The sequence below is a fragment of the Xiphophorus hellerii genome, chromosome 7, assembly GCF_003331165.1.
Source record: "Xiphophorus hellerii strain 12219 chromosome 7, Xiphophorus_hellerii-4.1, whole genome shotgun sequence".
NCBI lineage: Eukaryota > Metazoa > Chordata > Actinopteri > Cyprinodontiformes > Poeciliidae > Xiphophorus > Xiphophorus hellerii.
In genome coordinates this window covers 21,405,337-21,425,947 of record NC_045678.1, presented here as the reverse complement: position 1 = coordinate 21,425,947, position 20,611 = coordinate 21,405,337, and the positions used below count along the sequence as shown (strand labels likewise).

Sequence of the window (20,611 nt, the reverse complement as noted above, 5' to 3'; positions counted from 1 at the left end):
TTTATTATTAATTTGCGCTATTGAGTTGACTGTATCTGCATCTCACTCCTGCTTTCTCTCTTTGCAGCTGAAGCGAGTCATTAATTAACACAGTACACGCACATATTTTTCACCTTTGCATGCACCTTAAACTGAGGTCCCTATTTAATATGGCTGTAATTTGCCTCCATTTTTACTTCAAGGCCTCTCTGAAGATTGTCCTTTTCTGCCACAATCAAGTTGAGAGAACTGCATCTTAAAATCAGAAGTATTGGATTACAGTTTATGCCTCCCACTCCCATTGGTATATAAAGCCTTCAGTGTATGGAAGGGACAGTATCAGGTCAGGGTTTCAGTCATGCAGCCTATTTGTCTGAGTCTTGTGTTTTTTAATTGTTCACTTTATTTATTGATCAGCTCATTCCAAGGTTAGAATAGTGTCTTTTGTTCTACCCTACTGTAGATGTGTTTCTATATGCTCGTCCAAGGTTGCAGAGGAACTGTGAGAGCCAGGACTATTGTTGAAAAATCTCTGGAGTATTAAATGACTAGTTGATAGAAATTGTTTACAAGATTTGTTAAAGGGTCAAAGTATTTTCCCACTTCATTGCTCGCCTCCGCCCCTGCAGGTCCTCATCCCCAGTGTTAAACTGGACTATAGCCATGTTCAGTCTAGGTGTGGGTCCTTGGACAGGCGGGGTCACTCAGCAGGAGGTGGAAACGTGAGTCTTGTCCTGCAAACCATTCTCAGTGTTACATTATCAGTGCATTTTGTGGTGTGTTGTGCTGTGCTTTTGCAGTCTTACTGCTTCCCTTTTCAACTTGTTGTTCTGTATGTTGTTCATTCACCGAGCTATGGATATATTTGCCAACACGCTTTTCTATGGAAGCTTGTTTTTCTGTCATTTTGATTTGCTTTTTGGACATTTAAATTTTAAAGGTTTAAACATTCAAATTCTTGTACTTTTCTGAACAGTACTACCATTTCAATAATGTGTTTTCTAGAACCAGGTGAAAATGGTTTTTAAAAATAAAACTGTAAAATAAATGTTGCTAACTTTGGACATTGGATCCAGGACTCTAGGATTATCAAAAAAAGCCTATGTAGAGCAGGGAAGTCAAAGATTTTTCTCTCTGTATGCTCCAACCTTGTGAAATGTTGAACAAAAAGAACAAAAATAAGAAGAAATTGTCAAAAAAAATTTCAAAAAATGTTGTCAATTCTAATTAGCAAATGAGTATTATGAAAAAAATTATAACAGTGCTACTTGAGATTTGTTGCAAACAAATATCTAATTTTATTTTTCTCTACTGAATAAATTCACTTAAAATAAAGATTCCTTCATTGTTAGGGTTATGCCAGTGGATTAAAATATGTATTTATTTCTAAACTTTTTATACATCTTTATCATTAAAAGTGATTGCCATTTTATGCAACCGCCATTAGACATGAAAGATTTAAGCATTTGAAAGACATTCCAAAAGCGTTCAACACCACAAAATAGAATAGTTTTGTTTGATTTCCTGTTTTGAGGTACAGTTACAAATTTCTCCCAACAAATGTAAAGGTTTTATACTAGATTTTATTCCAATCATCTAAGACCTTCTTCACTGACCTTTATCTGCAATATGTAGCATATTTCAAGAAACAGTTGATTAAGTTTAACTGCAGCCACCTGAAGAAGCAGGTGTCTGCTCCATCTGTGGTTTCTGATTTGACTGATGCATATTATCAATGCACCATAACACAAGCCTCATAACAATGAAACAATTAAAAGTTTCCCTGACTTTATAGCCCTGGTCTGTTTACATTAAACCTATTTTTGTTTAATGAATTCAGGTATTCAGCATGGAATTACCAACGTATCTTGGCAAACAGCTGTGCTTAAACTACAATAACAAAAATTTACTGGCGCCTGTGGCAAAGCAGTTAATAGCTGTTCATAGAACCGTTTTGTGCTCAATTAAGTCTTGTCTGGAATATTTTCTAAACAGACTCAGTTGGAGATTTTTTTTACATTTTTTCTTTTGCTTTTTCTTCATGCCTACGATTTTGACTTATGCTATTAATCATTTGGAAATAATAATACATAGAAAATCAAAAAGGAGCTGATTTTATTAAAAATAAAACAAAAAAATAAATACAATAATAAAGTAACAAAGGGAAATCTGATACAATTCCTACAGTGTAATGTGTGGAATTTTCTATATTCCATAGGAAGATCCAAAATGGCACAACAAAAGTAATATATTTTATTTGCAAGAAGGGGAACATGGTTCAACTGCTTCTTTGGTACTTTTATACCAAAAATATACTTTTTAAAGTTTTTGCAGATTATCTGCCAATGTCTGAAGAAAGTGATGCAAGAGTTTGTGAGACTTCATAAATGTAGAACTGCTGTTTATCATCCGCACAGAATGTTTTTTTTAAATACATAAAGATTTGGAGTTGCCTTTCATATCACAACTCAACAGGAACAGTTGAATGGTTTGTCAAAGGATTGAAAGACTTGATGCTCTAATTCAATACTTACACAAAGCACAATACATTATTTTGACTTTGTGTTCATGTTATTTGTTTTCATACCAGTGAAACTTCCTTATTATTCACCGATGCACAACTTTTCAAACCAACATTATTATCCTTGTAGGTGCAGAAGCTCGAACAGCTGTACTACGTAGTCTGTATCTCATTATCTTCATTGTTCATTGTCTGACTTCTATTCACATGTTCATAACAAAGCTTCTGTTTCCCGGAATAATCATTGAAAAATATGAACTATGTCGGTGACCTTACATGTTGCAGTGATTCACTTTAGCATGTGTTGTTTCTCTCCTTACTCATTTTGCTATGCCTAGAGCTTTATTACTCCTGTCTGTTTGCTGTCTCATAGTTTAGAAATAGTACTACAGTAGTCCTGATTTGAATCTGATACAGAATCTTTGGAAAGAGCTGAACATAAGGGTGATTTTCTACAGGAATCTTTCTATTGATGTAAATCAAAAACCTTTTTATATTCTTCTTCAAAAGACTTTTTCACCTAGTATTTATTAATTTTGTCTATAAGAAGGTGTTTAAGAAAAAAAAATCTGGGTACAGAAAACATTCAATGTAAGCAGGGGTGGAAATTAGCACCCGCCACTGGCCAAATGCGGGTAAAAGTATGAAGTGGCGTGTAAATTGGAGCAAAGCACCCGGGACTGTGGCGGGTTGACAATTTGAACAGGGAAAAAAAAAGAAAAAAAAAAGCTGCATTCAGTTTAAACTAAATGTCCAGGGCAGGACTGACCGGTTGCAGTTCAGACTGATGTACATAATGTCCGTGTCTGGTGGCTCTACGCTGTCATAATTTAACGAAACAATTTTATTAAATCAAATTTTTATCGACGGCGACAGCCCATTGGTTGATTTTATTGACGGACATTGGGCTTATCCAATGAAATCCCTCAGTCCTCCTTGGCCCGCCCCTCCCCTCTAAGTTTATAAAATGGCGCCATTTCCGAGAAAATGAGCGGATACGAGACGGGGCGGGTCAGAAAAACTACGACAAAAGCTAAAAAGCACATAAGCCCATTCAGAAAAATGTGTCAAACTAACCGATATGTTAATTACCACACTAATTTTGACCGTTGGAGAAGATTCAGTAGCGGACAAGGAGAGGGAATTAGCAGTAAAGGGGCTTTATTATGTCGGAGGAAGATGATAAGAGAGACATGACCAGGGACAGATTGAGGTTCAGATTAGCTGCTGCTGCCCGGTAAGAAGAAGTGAAATGTTCATAAAGAAAAAGTTTCATGCAGACAGAAAGGCAGGTGTGTGTGAGAGGGAAGCTAACGCTAAGCTCCAGGTAGTCAGAAAAACTCTGGAGTAACACAGGATTGATGATGATGATGATGATGGCCCGTGGAATTAATAATGAACACTTCTGAGATATTTTAGTAATAATTGTTAATTTCAATAGAAAACGTAATAAGTAAGGGAAAACAAAACAGTTAGAAAACAGTTATTGATACAATTTAAAAATATTTTAAAAATGACTAGACACATCTCTAATAAATACTATCGGAGAGTTATTGCCAAAATTTAGAAATGTTCAACATATGATTGCAAGAATGTTAGGGTTGTGTAGTTAAAGTTTGCCGTTAGTAATTACTTAAAATCAAGTAATATTGCACTACAACCCTGATAAGGTGTCCATGCTTTATGTTAAATTATTATGTATATGTACATCTCTATGGTAAACTTATTGTCAGTAAATTGGTTTTCATAGAGTCAAGAATAAATCATACATTTTCTATAATTTGCTTGTACTTGTGGGGTTTGTAATCAAAAGAAAAAAAAAATAAACCCAAAAACCGGTGGCTGGTGAAATGTCTGAGTGGCCGGTAAAAAATTTTTTAATTTCCACCCCTGAATGTAAGACTTATCAAGGAAATAAATATTATTGGACATAATTGCAAGGATTGATAATTACATAAATTTGGAGAAATGTGCTAGAGAATTACCAACAAAATTCAACACCTCATTTTAAGCTGGTTTAACTTTGATCCCCGGAGTCTCTTGCAACCAATGTTATTACCCCCAAATTTGAGGCCTCTGGGGTTGGGGTTGAATTATTTTCTTTATTAAAAAGATGCATGGTGGAATTGCATATCTTACAGCACACTATCTGCTGTAACTCAGAGAAATTTGGTATTTTTTAACATGATTTAGACTCTCAAAATGTTGACTTTCTGTCTCAACTTTGTCTTGTCCAGATACAAATACAGAACAAGAAGATTGACCTGAGCCATGTGACCTCCAAATGTGGTTCTCTCGACAACATTCATCATCGACCAGGTATAAAGCTCCATACATATTTGGTGATACAAAGGGAATCAGATATGAATGACAGCAGCTGTGGGTGTTTTGGGAAGCCTTATTCACTGGTATACAACCCCATCCTCACCTGTTGGAACCCTTTGTAAACACAAGTCTAAAGCTTTGAATTGATCTTCCATTGCAACAGTATTATCTTTTGCTGTAAAATTCATAACATTTTACAGCAAATGAAAACTTTTTTTTCAGTTGGAAAACAAAATGCATCCAGAAAAATTTTTTCTTTGACATCCATGATATTTACCACTAAAACATGTTTTACAGTTATTATTCACCTTTAAAAATAACATGACATATAAATCCATATCTGTTAGCCAATGGCAGTGAGGCTGGATACTTAACATACTGCCACATGCTGTGAGCAGAATGGCAGACAGCTTTTAAAGAGGTGCATCAGACAGCAGCAATCTGGGTTCATCAGGTCTCCATAACAACCATCTACATGCTAACCATTTTGAAAGGCATGCCAGGAAAAAGGCCTTTTCTGTCCAACTGTTACAAAGGTAAAAGTTTGGAGCCAGGTTCTAAAGGGGATGGAGACTTTTTATTGAAACGTTGACTTTTGAAGAGATGGGTTTAGTGCAAAGCAAAGACAAATTATCGTGTGGTTTATTGTACGTAGTGGGAGATCTGTCATGCTGTGGGCTTGTTTCTCTTACAATGGCTGTTGACATCTTATTAGAAAGCTTCACAAGCTCTTTGACATGCCAGAACATTTTAGGTAAAAATATGGGCAATCTACTAGAGAAAAAAATAGAATCTGTTATTAATACTTCCTTCATTAGTATAAGAGTCTAAAGCCATTTGGTCAAATTGAGCAATAAATGAGTCACCTCAGTTAGAATAGAAGAATTCCCGACATAAAACATGCAAAAATATCCAGCAGTTTGCTGTGGGTAAGATGTGTAATTGCAGTAGTTTTATGTAATCGGTTATATTTAGATATAGAAAATTGAAAATACTGCTCTGACTGATTTGCTTCTCAGACACTAAATAACAAATCCATTTCAGCATAAATAATGGTTGTTTTGTAGCTTATATAAATCTCTGAAATAGCCCGTCAATCACTTTGGGTTGCTGAACTCTTCAGTGTCCTGGTAGGCAGGAGGAACAGCAGCTGAACTGAGGCATGAACTGTATTTGGATTGACAGCTTGATGGATCTGTCCACAGGCAGTGGACTGTAGGAGGTGTTTTTCGGGTCCCTGGCAAACATTTCTGCAGTTGCTTTAAGTCTTCCTAGAAAATGAGTGTGAAACAAGATGTTGAGAGCTGCATTGGATCACACCTCGACTGGCTCAATGCAGAAGCATTGAAAGTCTCAGTTCTGGCCTTTACAAGAAATGATAAATACTTTAAGGGTTACTCTGCTTTTTTTTTTAGCTTGGACGTATGATACGTTCTAAGCCTCTGGATAGTCTCGAATGTTGAACATTTAATATTTGTAGTGAATGGTTAGGTTTCACACACGTATAATTAGCTTGCATCCATCTTTGGCCATATGTGACTTTTATTTTGGTTCTGTGTTTAAGATGTCACATTAAGACTCTCCAAATAATATTGCAGCAGTTGTTTGTTGCCGTTCTAGCTCCCTCTGCTGGCGTCTTTTTGTCACAGTTATTCTTGCTGCTCTTTATTATTTGGGGTTTTATGTGCAGGTTCCACCACACTGTCAGCCCTAAGGCTCATTCCCAATGGTGGGTCAGTTTACTGTTATTTTTACTTAACCTTTATTTAAGCAGGCTAGTCCCACTGAGATCAAAGATCTCTTTTACAAGGGAGACCTGGCCAAGACAGCAATAAAAACAAATACACATTAAAATTTGCTCACAGAAAACACCCACTGCCATATTCTTAAAGCTCTTTAAGAAATTATATAAATTATAAGTTGTTCCAGGCACGAGGTACCGAAAACCTTAAAGCTGTCTTGCCGACTTTATTTTGAACTTTGGGGAAGTTCAAAATAACAGCAGAACATAGCAGAACATCCATACATCTAAAAATAATCTAAAATACCTGAAACTGTTAAAATTGGATGCAAATTGTCTGTAAACATCAGTTTTCTAGTTTTTTCCCAGACTCTCAGTTGGATCAAGGTCTGGATAAAAGCATAATAATGCTTTTATCTAAACCATTTCACTGTAGGTCTGACTGGGTGTTTAGAGTTTTGTTGTAAAGTGAATCTCCACCCCAGACTAGAGTCTTTTTCAACCTCAAACAGATCTTTTTCTAGGATTGACTTGTACTACTCATTAACTTAGAATGATCAACATTTAGTATTAAACATTTAATATCGGAGCAAGACCTAGAGAACCTCCTGTTAGTTTACAGATCTAGAACAAACTTAGAAAGTATCTACATTATAGGCGGTCAGAGAACCAACATTTAGTTTTATCAGAACAAGAATGAGAGAAACCCCTACTACTTTATAAATTACGGACTACTTATTCTTATTAAACATGGGGGACCAATACGTTTACCTTTTTGTCTTTCTTTTGTTTTGTTGTTTTGTTTGTATTTCCTTCTAATTCATGTAAAGCACTTTGAACTGCCTTGTTGCTGAAAATATGCTATATAAATAAATGTACCTTACCTAGAAAGGTTCATCCATCTTACCATCTATTCTGATCAGTGTTTATGTCCCTACTGAAGATAAACCTACCAGTTCAGTTCTCTTCAGCTTTATCAATATCCTATAGGAAAATGAATCATCAGACATCATATCTACAAAAACAAAAGGACACAGAGTTACATAAAACATCAACAGTCAGTCCCTTTGTGCACATTTATCTCCGCAGTATAAGCTGCCATCACCATAAGTCACCATGTGGCAGCAGTGGTTTTTCAGCTACATATAGTGTTTTGCATGTTGGCCTAAAAGCTCAATTTTGGTTCCATCTAAACAGAGCCCCTTCTTAAATGTCTTTTCTATATCTAAGTGGCTTGTGGCAAAGTCTATGCAAAATCCCCTTTTGCTTTTTTAAAACAATGGTTTCCTTTTTCCAAATCAGATCATGAAGGCAGAAGGTGTCAGGGATTGTATTTAAGGTTACTAAAGTAAAAGCAGCTTAAAACAAATGCAAGACACACTTTCAGGTATTTATTTGAAAAACATTCTGAAAAGACTTTATGCTATATGCTATTTTATGTTGCACCATCTCATAAAACCTGATAAAATACACAGACGTATATACAAAATAGTACAATGGTTAACCCCTTGTACTTCAGCAAGGCACAATGTTTTTTGTAATTCTTCTTCTTCTTCTTATGCTCAGGTGGCGGTAATGTGCGAATAGAGAGTGTGAAGTTGGATTTCAAAGACAAAGCTCAAGCCAAGGTGGGTTCACTGGAGAATGCACATCATATTCCTGGTGGAGGTCGCATTATGGTGAGTGTTTAAATGCTAAATGCTTCTACGCATCAATGAAGGGGAGAGAATTTGTCTGAGACGTCAAATATCTACAAAAACGTATTCTGTTTTGACTGACTAATCACACAGCAAAGTCTCGTTTTTTTTTTTTTTTTGGTTTTAATATTTGAGAAGACAGACAGACTGTCTGCCTGCAGTTACTTAAACTTATTCTAATGGTCTTAAACATATTTTCTCCATTTAACAGATTGAGAGCCACAGGCTGACATTTCGTGAGCATGCAAAGGCCCGTGTTGACCATGGAGCTGAGATCATGGTCCAGTCACCTGGTCTGTCAGGCTCAGTCTCTCCCCACCATCAGAAGGAAAGCCACCTGTCGTCCTCTGGCAGTCTCAACATAATGGATTCTCCACAGTTAGCAACCTTGGCCAAGGATGTAAGTGATGCCTTAGCCAAGCAGGGCTTGTGAACACTGGATCTCTAGACTGCTGCTGTGCATCCAAGACACTCTCACCTTTAAGAACTCTTCTGCTCTCTCTCGCCATCATGAAACAAAGTGGTTACCATTGATGCTCAGCACACAGAGGTCTCCTTAACATCTTTATCGCAACATCCATCACTAACTCTAAGCAGAGACTAGACTTAGAAGCTACTGTGTTTTGGTCTTCTATTTTTAACCTTAAACATGTGTTTTTTCTGATTTGTTTTGTGGGTATTCCTTTATGTTTTGAACAATGTTTTGCATAGTTAGACTGGGCGTTTGCTCTAGATTAAGTGGTATATCTGTCAACACTGGCTTTACTGGTCTTGGATCAGCATATCGAAGAAGCGACAGCCTTTTTTTCTACTCTAAGCAACTAAAGACATGGCCTGTACACCATGCCACCCTTTTTGTTCTTGCTCAGCAAACATGCATGATTGCCAGATCCCCTAACAATGAGCATCTTTACTGTGAGTCATTATTGACTCAATACATGATCTGTAATAATACAATTAAAAATAATAATATAGAGATCTCTATATGATACAACCTCTTTCCCATTCACATGTTTCACATTTTAAAAGGAAGCAAAAATATGGCTATAAGATATTACTTTACAATGGCATATATGCAAGAACCACATCATGTTATGACAAGCATGTATGAATCAAATATGAAAAGAGGCTCTTTTGTATTGAAGAAAAAAAATAAATTTTAGTAAATAATTTCCTCATTTATTGGATAAAGATAAACAAGTTCATGTTTTGTAGTTAATAGATGTTTTACAGTGTAATGCTTGGTGACGATGTCCAAGACTGATTTGGTGTTGCTGAGGGATGCATCTCCGTCTTGTCAAACAGCCTTACTCACTTAAACCTGCTCAGCAGATCTATATAGACGCCTGCTTAAACACTTGGAGCTCATTCCACAAATATCTGTCCCAGAAGGAAATTCTTTGAGGAGTAACCAATAAAGGTTGATGTTTAAAGTTAAAAACGATTGCAGTCTGAGCCACTGAAGAATAGATGCTACGGCAGATGATGCCACTTCTCCAAAATGTATGTATGCGTGTGCGCGAAAGCATATATGTGTGTGTGTATGCATTTGGTGCAGATCCCATGCTGTTTTATGGAGGGACGCCGCTGTACTTGGGTTGTTTGTTGTGATGTGTAGGGAGACGAAATTGTTAAAGGTTAAAAACTTTTTAAAAGCCTTAAATAAAAAAAAAAAAGAAATACTCGTCAAATGTCCACTGGGAGAAAGAACTCAGTCAGATCCATATATATCTGTTTGGACAAATGTTTGGGTGATCTAGATTTTTTTTGTTGTTTTTTTCTCCAGACACTGTTTGTGGTATGACCCTCTTCCTGCCCAATTACTGCCCGCAACTGCAACTGTTTGTTTGCTTCTGTGTTTATTCTGCATCCCCCATCTCCGTGTGCCTCTCCCTCACCTCTTGCCCACCCTGCAGCAACTCTTAATGTATTTAAAAGGTCAAGTAGATGTATGCAGTTTTTCTCCTGTTGATATGACACCAATTATGATAATTAATGACAATAAAAATAACAAAAAGTGACACGCTTCTTGTTTTCTTTTCAAATGATCAAAAATATGTTGACGCAGTTAGAAGTACACAACAGTGATTATGCAGAGGTTTATTTATTTACAATAAGTAACCCAATACACTGCATTGATTGATTGACTTGTTTGATAATGGTTTTTGTGTTATACAGTGCTTTGCTAACGTAAACCCTTTTAAAGTTTTGCACGTTTTGTCTTGCCACAGGTTATCATTTGGTTTTAGTCTGGACTTTAGCTGAGGCTTTCTAACCCCTTAATATGCTTTGGTGTAAAACATTAAGCTTCAGCTCTGGCTCTATAGTTATTAATTTTTCTCTGGAAGGCTGAACTTTCTCCAGTCTCTTATTTTCAGCGTTTACCAGTATTTATTTGATGTTTGCACTATATTTATCTCCATCCATCTTCTCATCAGATTTGACCTGCTATCTTGTTCCTCCTGAGGAAGAAAAGCATCCCAACAGCATGATGCTACCATCATCATGTTTCACAGTGAGTGTTCTGGATGAGCTGCATTGTTTTTATGCCAAACATAGTGTTTTTTATACATTATAAACAGAAAAATTCCATTTTGAAGCATCAATTCCCCTTCATATGTCGTTCTTCTGTTCTTCTTAACTTTACTTCTAGAACTAAGGTTTACTCTGACTACCAAATGTTGAATCAAACTTAGAAGACGGAAAAAGTAATGGCACTATAAAAATCATTCATATAAAAAGACATTTTTGGTCAGACTTACCTTTAAGGGCATCCGTAGGCTGAAAAAATTAGTATACCAAAAAAGTGTGTCATACAAACATTACTTTGCTTATACACACACTTAAAATTAGATGCTAATCAGTTGAATATGTGCATCTATTTCTCCAGGACTTTTAAATGCAGCACCTTAAACTTTGGTGAGTAGCTCACTAGCAGAATATTATTAGAAATTGCATAAAAATAGAGGCAAATATTCTGGAATAAAATGGGAGTGTGAAAAGTTTATTGTGAAATGGCAGAGGATACAATAGCTTAAGACTCAGGGATGGATTGAGTGAAGGGTGGATTTATTTTGATGGCCAGTCCTGGGCCAAACCAGTCACCTACATGGCAGATAGACAGCCAGCCAAACAATGAGTGGGAGGAAATGGTCATTTGTATTCCACCTCCCCCTCCATCACTGTTCCTCTGTAATAACAAAAACCCCAATGAGACCACGGGACCTGAATGAAGATGAAGGAAGAATCACTTCGTCTGCAATCGTTACTGCTTTCCAAGTAGCAGGAGGAGGAAGAGAGAAATGAAAAATAATAATAAAGCACCATTTGGACGAAAGAGAAAAAAAGTAGGATTTAACAAAACAGGGTTCAGGAAATGACATCTCTTAGTCCTTTGTTCTCCCTGCTTCCACAAGATGATTCAGGAAACAGCGAGTGGATGTCGCGACACCATGGGGTCGTCTGCACTAGTCGATGTTCACCACCGCAGTGGCAGGGTCCTTACACAGACATGATGTGCTTGACAAAGGCTGCAGATGAAGACCAGGGTAATATACAGAAAGAACAGAGTAGAAAAATTAATGAGGAGACAAAAACTGACAACATGACATAAGTTAATGAACTAGTAATACCACATGATGGTGTAGCAAGCACCGCAGACACAGTAACACTGTATCAGACTTCGAGAATGTTCAATGGCCTGCTGTCTCAAACATTAAGGTAGTCATGTCATAAGAATGCGTTCTATTTTATGAGCAGTAGAGGGAGACTGAAAGTACATTTAAAGGGATAGTTCAGGATTTTGGAAGTGAGGTTTTGCTAATGGGTTATAAGAAATTAATATTTTACCTGCAGTAAATAACTCCTTTGGCATCTCCATTTAATATAAATGTAGATTAATTACTTCCAGAGGCTGAAGGTAATGGCTAGGTCAGGAAAAAGCAGACTTCCATCACCTAAAAACACCTTCAATCCAAAGATGTCATCATGACTCATACAAACAATATTTTATGGACCATAAAATTTAAAACACTGTTGCTTTAGGTAATTTCTTTTACAGAGAAGCTAAACATTATCTATGTGGTGAAGTGGGAGGTGGTGTGTCACCAGTGTTTCCCTATATAAAACACAGACTGTAAATGGAACATGCTGATAATGAAAAACATAAATGTAATAGTACACACGAGATATTTTGCTGCGGTAAGCTAATTCGAACAATCTTCTTTTATTCTGTTTATGCTTTAAGTCAATCTCATTTTTAAGGCAAATCAAAAACTCCTAACAATAAGCTACAAAAATATATTAGACTGAGTCATTGCTGAAAGCTTTAACCCATATGATGTTTGCAAACTGTTTGGTTTAGCTGCACTATTAATTCATTTAAGTAAGTTGATGTTTCAGTGTGTGCTTGCATAGACCAGACAGTAACCTTTCATCTTACAAGTGACAGGGAGAGGCCTCAACTGATAAAACTAAACATCTGTGATTTCAGATGTGATCCATTTGTCCATTTGTTGCCACCAGATGGCAACAAATGGACAAAGAAGGCAGAACAATCCAAATGGGTCTCTTTTTTGGCCAGTCCTGGCTAAAACAGGAGAGTTGGCAGTCCTTCCTACACATCACCTCTCATCTAAAAAGTAATGATTGGCCTCATTGTAAACAACAGTATAATGCTATTGTTATGACAGCTTAAAGGTTCATAAACTAACATTTACAAAAAAACACTATTATGTTTTTGAGAGAGGAGTTGCTGGTCTTGTTTTTAGTCAGCAGAAAGCTGCTTTGGTCTTGGCACCTCTTTGACTGACTATTTCGCATTTGTACTTAATGCAGATGCCAAGTAAGAAATAACGCAACATTTAAAGGATTAACTATCTGGTTTAAAATAGTTCCATTATGTAGCTCAGTTCTGTAGTAGAAGTAATAATAGCAGAAATAGTGTTAGGGTAATTTTTGGCTCACCCTCATAGTTGATGCAGCCATTCTCATCCTCCTGTCCTGCCATAAGGGCATCAATTTCAGCCTCAGTCATCTTCTCTCCTGCAGGGGTCACAGAACACATTCAGTGTTGAAAACACATAAAGTAGCGTGGGGACTGCCATGTAAATCACCAGAGCCCAGTTCAAACTTACCAAGTGTTGACAGGACAATACGGAGCTCAGCGCCCATGACTGTGCCGTTTCCCTCCTTGTCAAAGACACGCAGACCCTCAACATAGTCCTCAAATCCTGCCTTGTTTGGGCTGTTGATGATTGTCTGAAGCATGGGCAAGAAACCTTCAAACTCTACTCTCTTGTTGGCCATGTCTGTGGAAGAAGAAAAAAAAATACAATAGATATTTCACTAGTATACCTCAAGCAGCTGAATATTCAGCTAGATATCATGTGCTTTCCTCTGCAGCAGCACACAAACTCACAAACCTGCTTTTATTTTTTGCAAAACACATTGGTATATAATCACTGTGCTTTCTCAACCAACTGACCTGCACAGCAATTAGTAGCCATGAAAAGATTTACTAAAGTGTTAAAGTAAGTATTTTTGGAAACCTGGTGTCACAAAGATGCTGCTCTTTGCAGTAATTCAATAGAAATAAACTTTATAGTTTTCCATTAACATCTGCTGTCAAATAAACTTGACTCTGGAAAAAATGCATGAAAAAATTAAGGCAACATTCCAGGTATGTTTTTGATGAGGGAATAACATTATAACATGGTGCAAAGCTTAAAAGAGAGGAGATTTCATATAATACTAATAATATAAAATGAAAACACAAAACGTGAGTTAGTGAATGGTTCTCTTACCATCAGGTGTGGGATTTCCCAGCAGTTTGTTGACTTCCTTGTTGGTGGGGTTCTGTCCCAGAGCGCGCATGATGTCAGCGATCTGGTTGTACGCCACCTTGTTGTCACCCACCCTGTCAAACAAGCCGAAGGCCTCTCTGTAGTCTGTTCAATGCAGTGAGAACAGAATATCATCATCTAAATGGTCCAGTGTATTTGTTTAAATCATGAGCTATTTTGCGTATGTGTGGAGGAGCTTTTGGAGTTTTTAATACCCAAATTTTACTATGTGGAGTTTTTTATCTTGCATACCTTAAAATTTCTATCTCCTAAAAGTTTTAAACTACTCAGCGACAGTAAATACAGGAGACATTTGTAAGAGTGGCATCATTTTATATGGTTTCTGCAACCATGTTTTTATTAATGTGAAAGTGTTGTGTATTTTGGACATTTTTCTTCAATCATATTGTCAAGTAATTTTAGTTGTTTTTAGAATGTAATTATCTGTCCAGTTATTAAATTTCTGAAGCTTTTAATGCTTTAAAATCAGTTTAAATGTGATGTGTTTTTATCAGTGGTTTATTTCTCAAAAAGTGCAACTGTTGCAAAACTACCAGCAGGTGGAAGTAGTTACACTGCTAACTGACAAGGGAAAAGCACAAGTGCAAGACGTCCAAGGAGGCTGCAGTGTTGCTGGCTGAATGGACCGACTGCTGCCGAGCTCCATCACCCCTCGCACTATTTCTGTCTCAGCTGTCTCCTTCTGTCACAGAGGGGCTCTTTTAAAAGACCACCTTGGAATTGATAAACATAGCTGAGAACATGAGCCCCTCCTTTTAAAGGCAAGACCCTCTGTGGGTGAGAGCAGAGTAAAAGAAGGGAGTGCTGACTTTAGTGTAACAAGTAGACAGCCAGCCTCGTAGAATAGTCCTGTGGTGACCATTGCTGACTAGCAGCCTGCAGGTGCTTCTTTTTGTCAAAGTCATAGCATTTCTTTATCCTTCTTGTGGCTGGTACTCTTTCTGAACAGTTTCATTTAAAAAGATCTGGAGATAGTATAATAAAAGAAGCAGATATCAAGACACAGAAACATCTTAAGCTGATTTAGCATGCCAGAGTTCACTGGTCATTAATGAGTTCTGTGCTTTATTTGTGTTTTATGAACTAGTAATCTTTTTAATTTGACACTAACTTATTATTTTTGTTTGCTGTTCTACAGCTGTAGGTTAAAGTTCAATTGTTACGCAGAGGTTTAGCACCAGAAGTTATTCATCTTATTTTAAAGAGACTTATTTACATTTCTTCTTACAAAACCTGTTGATTCCGACAGTATACATTATAACACAATGTGTTTACTCAAAAGACTTGAATTTAGTTTCAAAATTACATCATGTGTTTGCTGCACAAATTGGATGAATAGTTAAAATATGTTTTTGAGAGATTAACTACATATAGTAAGCATTCTCTTTTTCACTTGGCATGTGATATTTCTGTGGAATGGCAAAACACAGAAATGATTGGGGTGACCACCTGTCACAAATATTGTAACACCTGTTGCCAATTCTTCTACAGGTTTGCTTTGGCTTATTCTCATTCAAAAGTTTTTCCATTAACTAATCTGTCAAGCTTTGAAGATTTAAGATAGTGACAGATTGACTTACTAGTAGGTGAAGTGAAATCTGAGACAGATTAGAGTTTTTGATAACATGAACTGTTTACAATGTGATATTCTGCCTTGTGGCTGCAAAATTGGGCAGAAGTTTACTTACCATCAACCTGGTCTGCGCTGAATTCAATCTACAAGCCAAATAAAAAGCAATAGTGTAAGTTTCAAAAGCACATACATGACATGAAAGCTTTTTTAATGAAATCATCCATGCACAAATTAATTCCCATAAAACAATATTTTTTTTCCCCAGCTGCCATAATATGTTTTATTTATTTTTTGCCATGTGATTGCACTTGATCTGCAGGAGTCCATCTTTAGCCACATTAGGATGTCCACATTTGGAGACGCTGTGGATTGCCATCAGGCATTACTCATCACCCTGAGTCCAATCCGGAAACAGCTGGGTGTGGTCTAAAACTATCCATGGTTCTGCTTATTCCTTTCATCCCCATTCATAGCTGTGAGAATGTTCCTTTAAACCTAAACCTCAAATTGTTCTCAAGATCTTTTCATAAACTTGCTTAAATTATTGTGAATGCATCAATCGTTTGACTATAATAAGCCTAACCATGAAATTACTCAGAATGCTTAATATTCAAAAGTATCAAGGATAATGTCGCCTATGTTACAAATAAAAACGTTTTATTAACCACTGCAGACAAATATGTAATGCAATCCTTAGTTGAAAACTGAAGTTGCTGCTCATCCCAAACCATGTGCATCCCACTCTAATCTTTCCCGCTGCATATCAGGTCATGCGTTCATTGTCATGGTACCTTGACGGAAGACAGGTCAATAGCGGGGGCCGCTGCGGGCGCGGGCGCTGGCTCGGCTGCCGGTGCGGGTGCAGGTGCAGGTGCAGGTTCGGCCTTCTTGGCGGGAGCTTTAGGGTCCTTCTTGGGAGCCATTTCTGCTTATAGTTAAAAAGCAACTACCTTTTCCCCTGAAGCACTCACAATTTCCGGTCCGGGTGGCACACAAGGAGTGCAGCACAGAATGGAGGAGACTCAGAGGAAGAAATCCCTGTTTGGGCGTATATATATCGGGCTATTCTCCGTGTGACCCCCGCCGATTCTGTCCTCGTCTGAGGATTGGATGGCGAAGGGGAGGGTGTGTGAGAGAGTGATGGGCTTCTCTCTTAACATGGAATGTAAGACTGCAGGCCAGAGAAGGTTTATCCATTCCTCTCATCACAAACACACTGCACACGGTTGAAAAGGTTACCTGCATGCATAAAATGTTCGTTAAAGACCATTTTAAGCAGGTGTTGTTTCATTGCGCACTCACTCAGGGCTGGCCCAAGGTTGTATGGGGCCTTGAGCAAGAGTTGATTTGGGACATCCCCTCCTGTTAAGGACATTACACCATTAACACTATTCCAACACAGATCTGAATAATTAGTTATCATTACAATGATAACTAATTATCATTAGTTATCATTGTAATGATGATTACAATGATAATTGTAATCATCATTACAATTATGATGATAATTGTTAATAACTATCATTAACAATTATGATAGTTATCATTAACTATAGTTAATGATAACTATCATTAGTTATCAATCATTAGTAATCATTGATAACTAATGATTAGTTATCATTAGTTATCAATGATAACTAATGATAATGGTAACTAATTATCATTAGTTATCATTAATGATAATTAGCACATAAGTGATACCAAAATGCCCTCTTATGTCAAAGGCAGCTGAGATGCTTCAATCGTGTTTTATTCCGTGTTTCAATCAGATTTCAACACGGAATAAAAAGACAGTTAAACATGTTTTTTCTCACTCTCTTTAGTTATATTAAAGCTAATTTCTGTTGTTTTACGTCATCTCCAATAAACATATTTATTGAAAGAATAAAGAATATTTATTCTGATCATTTTAAAGAATATTTATTTTTCCCTAAGTGCCACAACAATGAAAGAATGTGTCAGAGATTTATTTATGAATGTCTTCTCTTTAAAAATAAATGAGGAAAAGCCCCAGATGATGATGTCAAGACTTTGGCAACTTCTCATAGGTAAAATGAAGCAATTGAGTTAATTGAAGGCACAGCAACCTTTGAAATCCTTATATCATTTTCATTCCATATCATGGTGATGTGCCTTTGTGCTATCACCTGAAATGCATTAGTTTTTTGGTTGTTCCATGACAAATTGTGAAAAAGTTAATAGGGTGTGAATACTTTTGCTATCGACTGAATCTTTTGGCTCTGATAATGATCAGCTGTTTATTTGTGCGCACTGACTGTGACCACTTGGCCGAGCAGGATCTCTGTGAGCGTCACCAGCAGCCTTAGGGTGTATGTGACGTAGAAGCACAGAGACTGAGATGTGGAGCAGCTTTCAGCTGCTGGTGCCAGTAACAGAGACAAGGCCAAGAGTGCAAATTCTGTCTCCTTAATTCTAATCTATATCTGTCTCTTAGCCCCAGTAGTGGAGCCCTGCCCCCACCATCAAGACAGGGGGAGGCCGGTGACGAAGGAAGTTCATGAAATCCTCTTACCCTACCACCCCTTGGCCGGCACACACCCACCCACTTGCTTTCGCTGACCCCATCTTCATGAGGGTAAGCGGGAGAAAGCCCAGTCCCTCAGCTGTCATCCTGGCTCACCCCTGGCTCTCTACTGCGTCTTCTGTGTCTAAGTTCCCTTTCCTCCCTCCCCCTATAGAAACCCAGCCCCAGAGCTTGCACCTGTGCTGAAGTCCAATCTCAGCTCCACTATAGAAGCTTAATGGATTCAACAGGATGTTGATGGAGCTGAGCTTTATTAAGATGTGGTACCAGGTCAGCTTATGGAATGGAGAAAGAGAACAAAAATGTTTGTGTTGACAAACATCCCTATGTTCTGTTGTTTGAAAGTTTGAAAAATACCCAGAAAACATAAAAGTAACTAAAATCCCTTTTGTGATTGTTTCCAGTTCAATAATGTGACTCCAACAACAAATAATAAAATTAATGTCACTAATCTTTATTTACACATTATTTAACTTCTGTAATTCAAGAAGGTTTATAGATGCATTTAAGTATCCTGTTACATACTAGCACATAAAACATCACATTAGTGAATAAAGGCAATCCTCCTGTATCTAAATATACAGCTATACTTATCCATTATCATTGGAAAGCTTCTTTAAAATTCCCATACTGGAGACATGAACTCAGATAAGTAAAACAACAGGCTTCTGTTTGCAAAAGGCCTAAAATACTTTTTAGGGTTTGAAATGACAAATTACATGAAAAAGAGGAATGAAACTACAGTTCAAAGTGTAATAATGCTTAATGACTTTCATTGGTTTTCATTATATGACAGTATTGGATTTCAGGTGGCTTTGTACGGTAGAAGTTATGTGGTGATTTTGGACAATGGATAAAACTCTATCTTTTTTTTTCTTTTTTAAAATGTGTTTTCTCAAAGATATAACGTTTGGGGAAAAACATAAAGCTCCTTCATCATATGGATTGCTTTCCCCGGCTTCGCAAGTTGCACACCCAAAGGCATTATATCAAATCCTGCACCTCTATAAACTTCATAAAATACACCCAAGACACATACATGAATAATGAAACTTACATTTTGTTTCTGCAACTGCAGCAGCTTTGAAAAAGTTTTTTAAACCACACCAACCAACAGACAGTAGAACAGATAGGTTTCCCTTTTCTGCCTTTTGCTTTCTTCTAATAATATCATGTTTGCTGTCCTTTATCAGTAACTGCCATCATGTTTTTTTTGTTTGTTTGTTTTAATGTTTTTACTCTTATGAATGAAGTAAAAATCTGTGTTTAACATGTCTGCCCACTCATCTGATCTATTTCAGGCTTGTCGTGCTTGTTGTGGTTGACCTGAAGAAATGCAGCGTCATGTTTGACAGATTTGGACAAATGGGCGGGGTTATCATCAGGATCTTCTCCTGTTCAGAGTCTACATTAAAAAAAAAAGTCACTAAAGTTTATAATGGTTTCTATTTGTAGATTTTCTTTCAAGTAACATTTTCTACTTGTGTTTATTTGAAGATTGGCTGTTTCTTGGATTCTGCAATTACTTTGTTAATACTTTTCTTGACAATACTTAGATTTATATGTCCCATTTGAATTTTGGACACAAAAGTCCATATTTGTGTGTTGTTGTTTTTTTTTTGTTTTTTTTAATCAAAACCCAAACAATGCATGCTTTCCATAACTATGACATATGTCCTGATTTAAATATTAATATTTTATTTTAATGAAGAATAGACAAGAAAATAGCAATCCTCCTCTTTTCTGGTTAACATCAACAAACTGAAATCTTTTGGGACATTTTAACTTAATTTGCCATTTGTTTGTTACTTTTACTTTGAAAACTATTAGTGACCCATATAGAAAATAGCCTTATTTTCTGTATTTCTATATAAATACCCTTATTTTCTAAGTTGCTTTGTTTAGGCCTGTGTTCATCAAATCCCATTGAGAGGCTTTCAAAGTGCAGGGTCAGTGCTTCTTCTTTTCTCTAAACTTTGAAAAAACTATTTGAACAAACTGAGAGATCATAGACCAAAATCTGTAGCTATCAGCAGATTGTTGTTGATTTTTATGAGGCTAGTTTCAGTTCTGTGGCATGGTCGGAAACCAGACAGGAATTGTTCATAAAGGTTATTGTGAGTTAATTGGGAGTGAACTTGAGAGGTAAATGTTTTTTTTTTTTTTTGAGTACTTTTGAGATAAAAGGTAAATTAGAGATGGGATAAAGATTGTTGTAATTGTTGGCATCTTAGCCAGTTTTTTTTTTTTTTAGTATAGGAACGATAACATTTTTGAAAATAGCAGGAACAATTCGAGAGGTAAGAGAGGAGTAAATAATTATGAAGGAAAGAAGAGCTTGGAGGCAGGGTTTGAACAGGGTTGTT

At 36.8% G+C, this 20,611-nt stretch overlaps 2 protein-coding genes across 4 annotated transcripts in view; one reads left to right on the top strand and one right to left on the bottom strand.

The window, feature by feature from the left end:
* Positions 1–10,284, top strand: part of map2 (microtubule-associated protein 2) — an 81,662-nt gene extending 71,378 nt beyond the window's left edge. The window contains exons 8-11 of one of the 3 annotated variants that reach the window (XM_032568155.1): positions 609–701; positions 4,738–4,819; positions 8,133–8,194; positions 8,475–10,284. In XM_032568155.1, the coding sequence (XP_032424046.1) occupies positions 609–701; positions 4,738–4,819; positions 8,133–8,194; positions 8,475–8,696 (459 nt within the window). In that variant the 3' untranslated portion in view covers positions 8,697–10,284. Of the gene's footprint in view, positions 1–608; positions 702–4,737; positions 4,820–8,132; positions 8,246–8,474 lie in introns of all 3 variants that reach the window. The other 2 variants (XM_032568157.1, XM_032568156.1) reach the window with 2 other exon arrangements.
* Positions 10,285–11,246: 962 nt separating this feature from the next.
* Positions 11,247–16,735, bottom strand: myl1 (myosin, light chain 1, alkali; skeletal, fast). Its single transcript, XM_032568158.1, has 6 exons — positions 16,492–16,735; positions 15,816–15,843; positions 14,068–14,211; positions 13,399–13,572; positions 13,229–13,306; positions 11,247–11,793 (listed from the first exon to the last, which is right to left on the bottom strand). Exons 1-6 carry the CDS (start codon positions 16,621–16,623, stop codon positions 11,765–11,767), a joined length of 585 nt encoding a protein of 194 aa, XP_032424049.1. The 5' UTR covers positions 16,624–16,735; the 3' UTR covers positions 11,247–11,764.
* Positions 16,736–20,611: the final 3,876 nt, after the last annotated feature.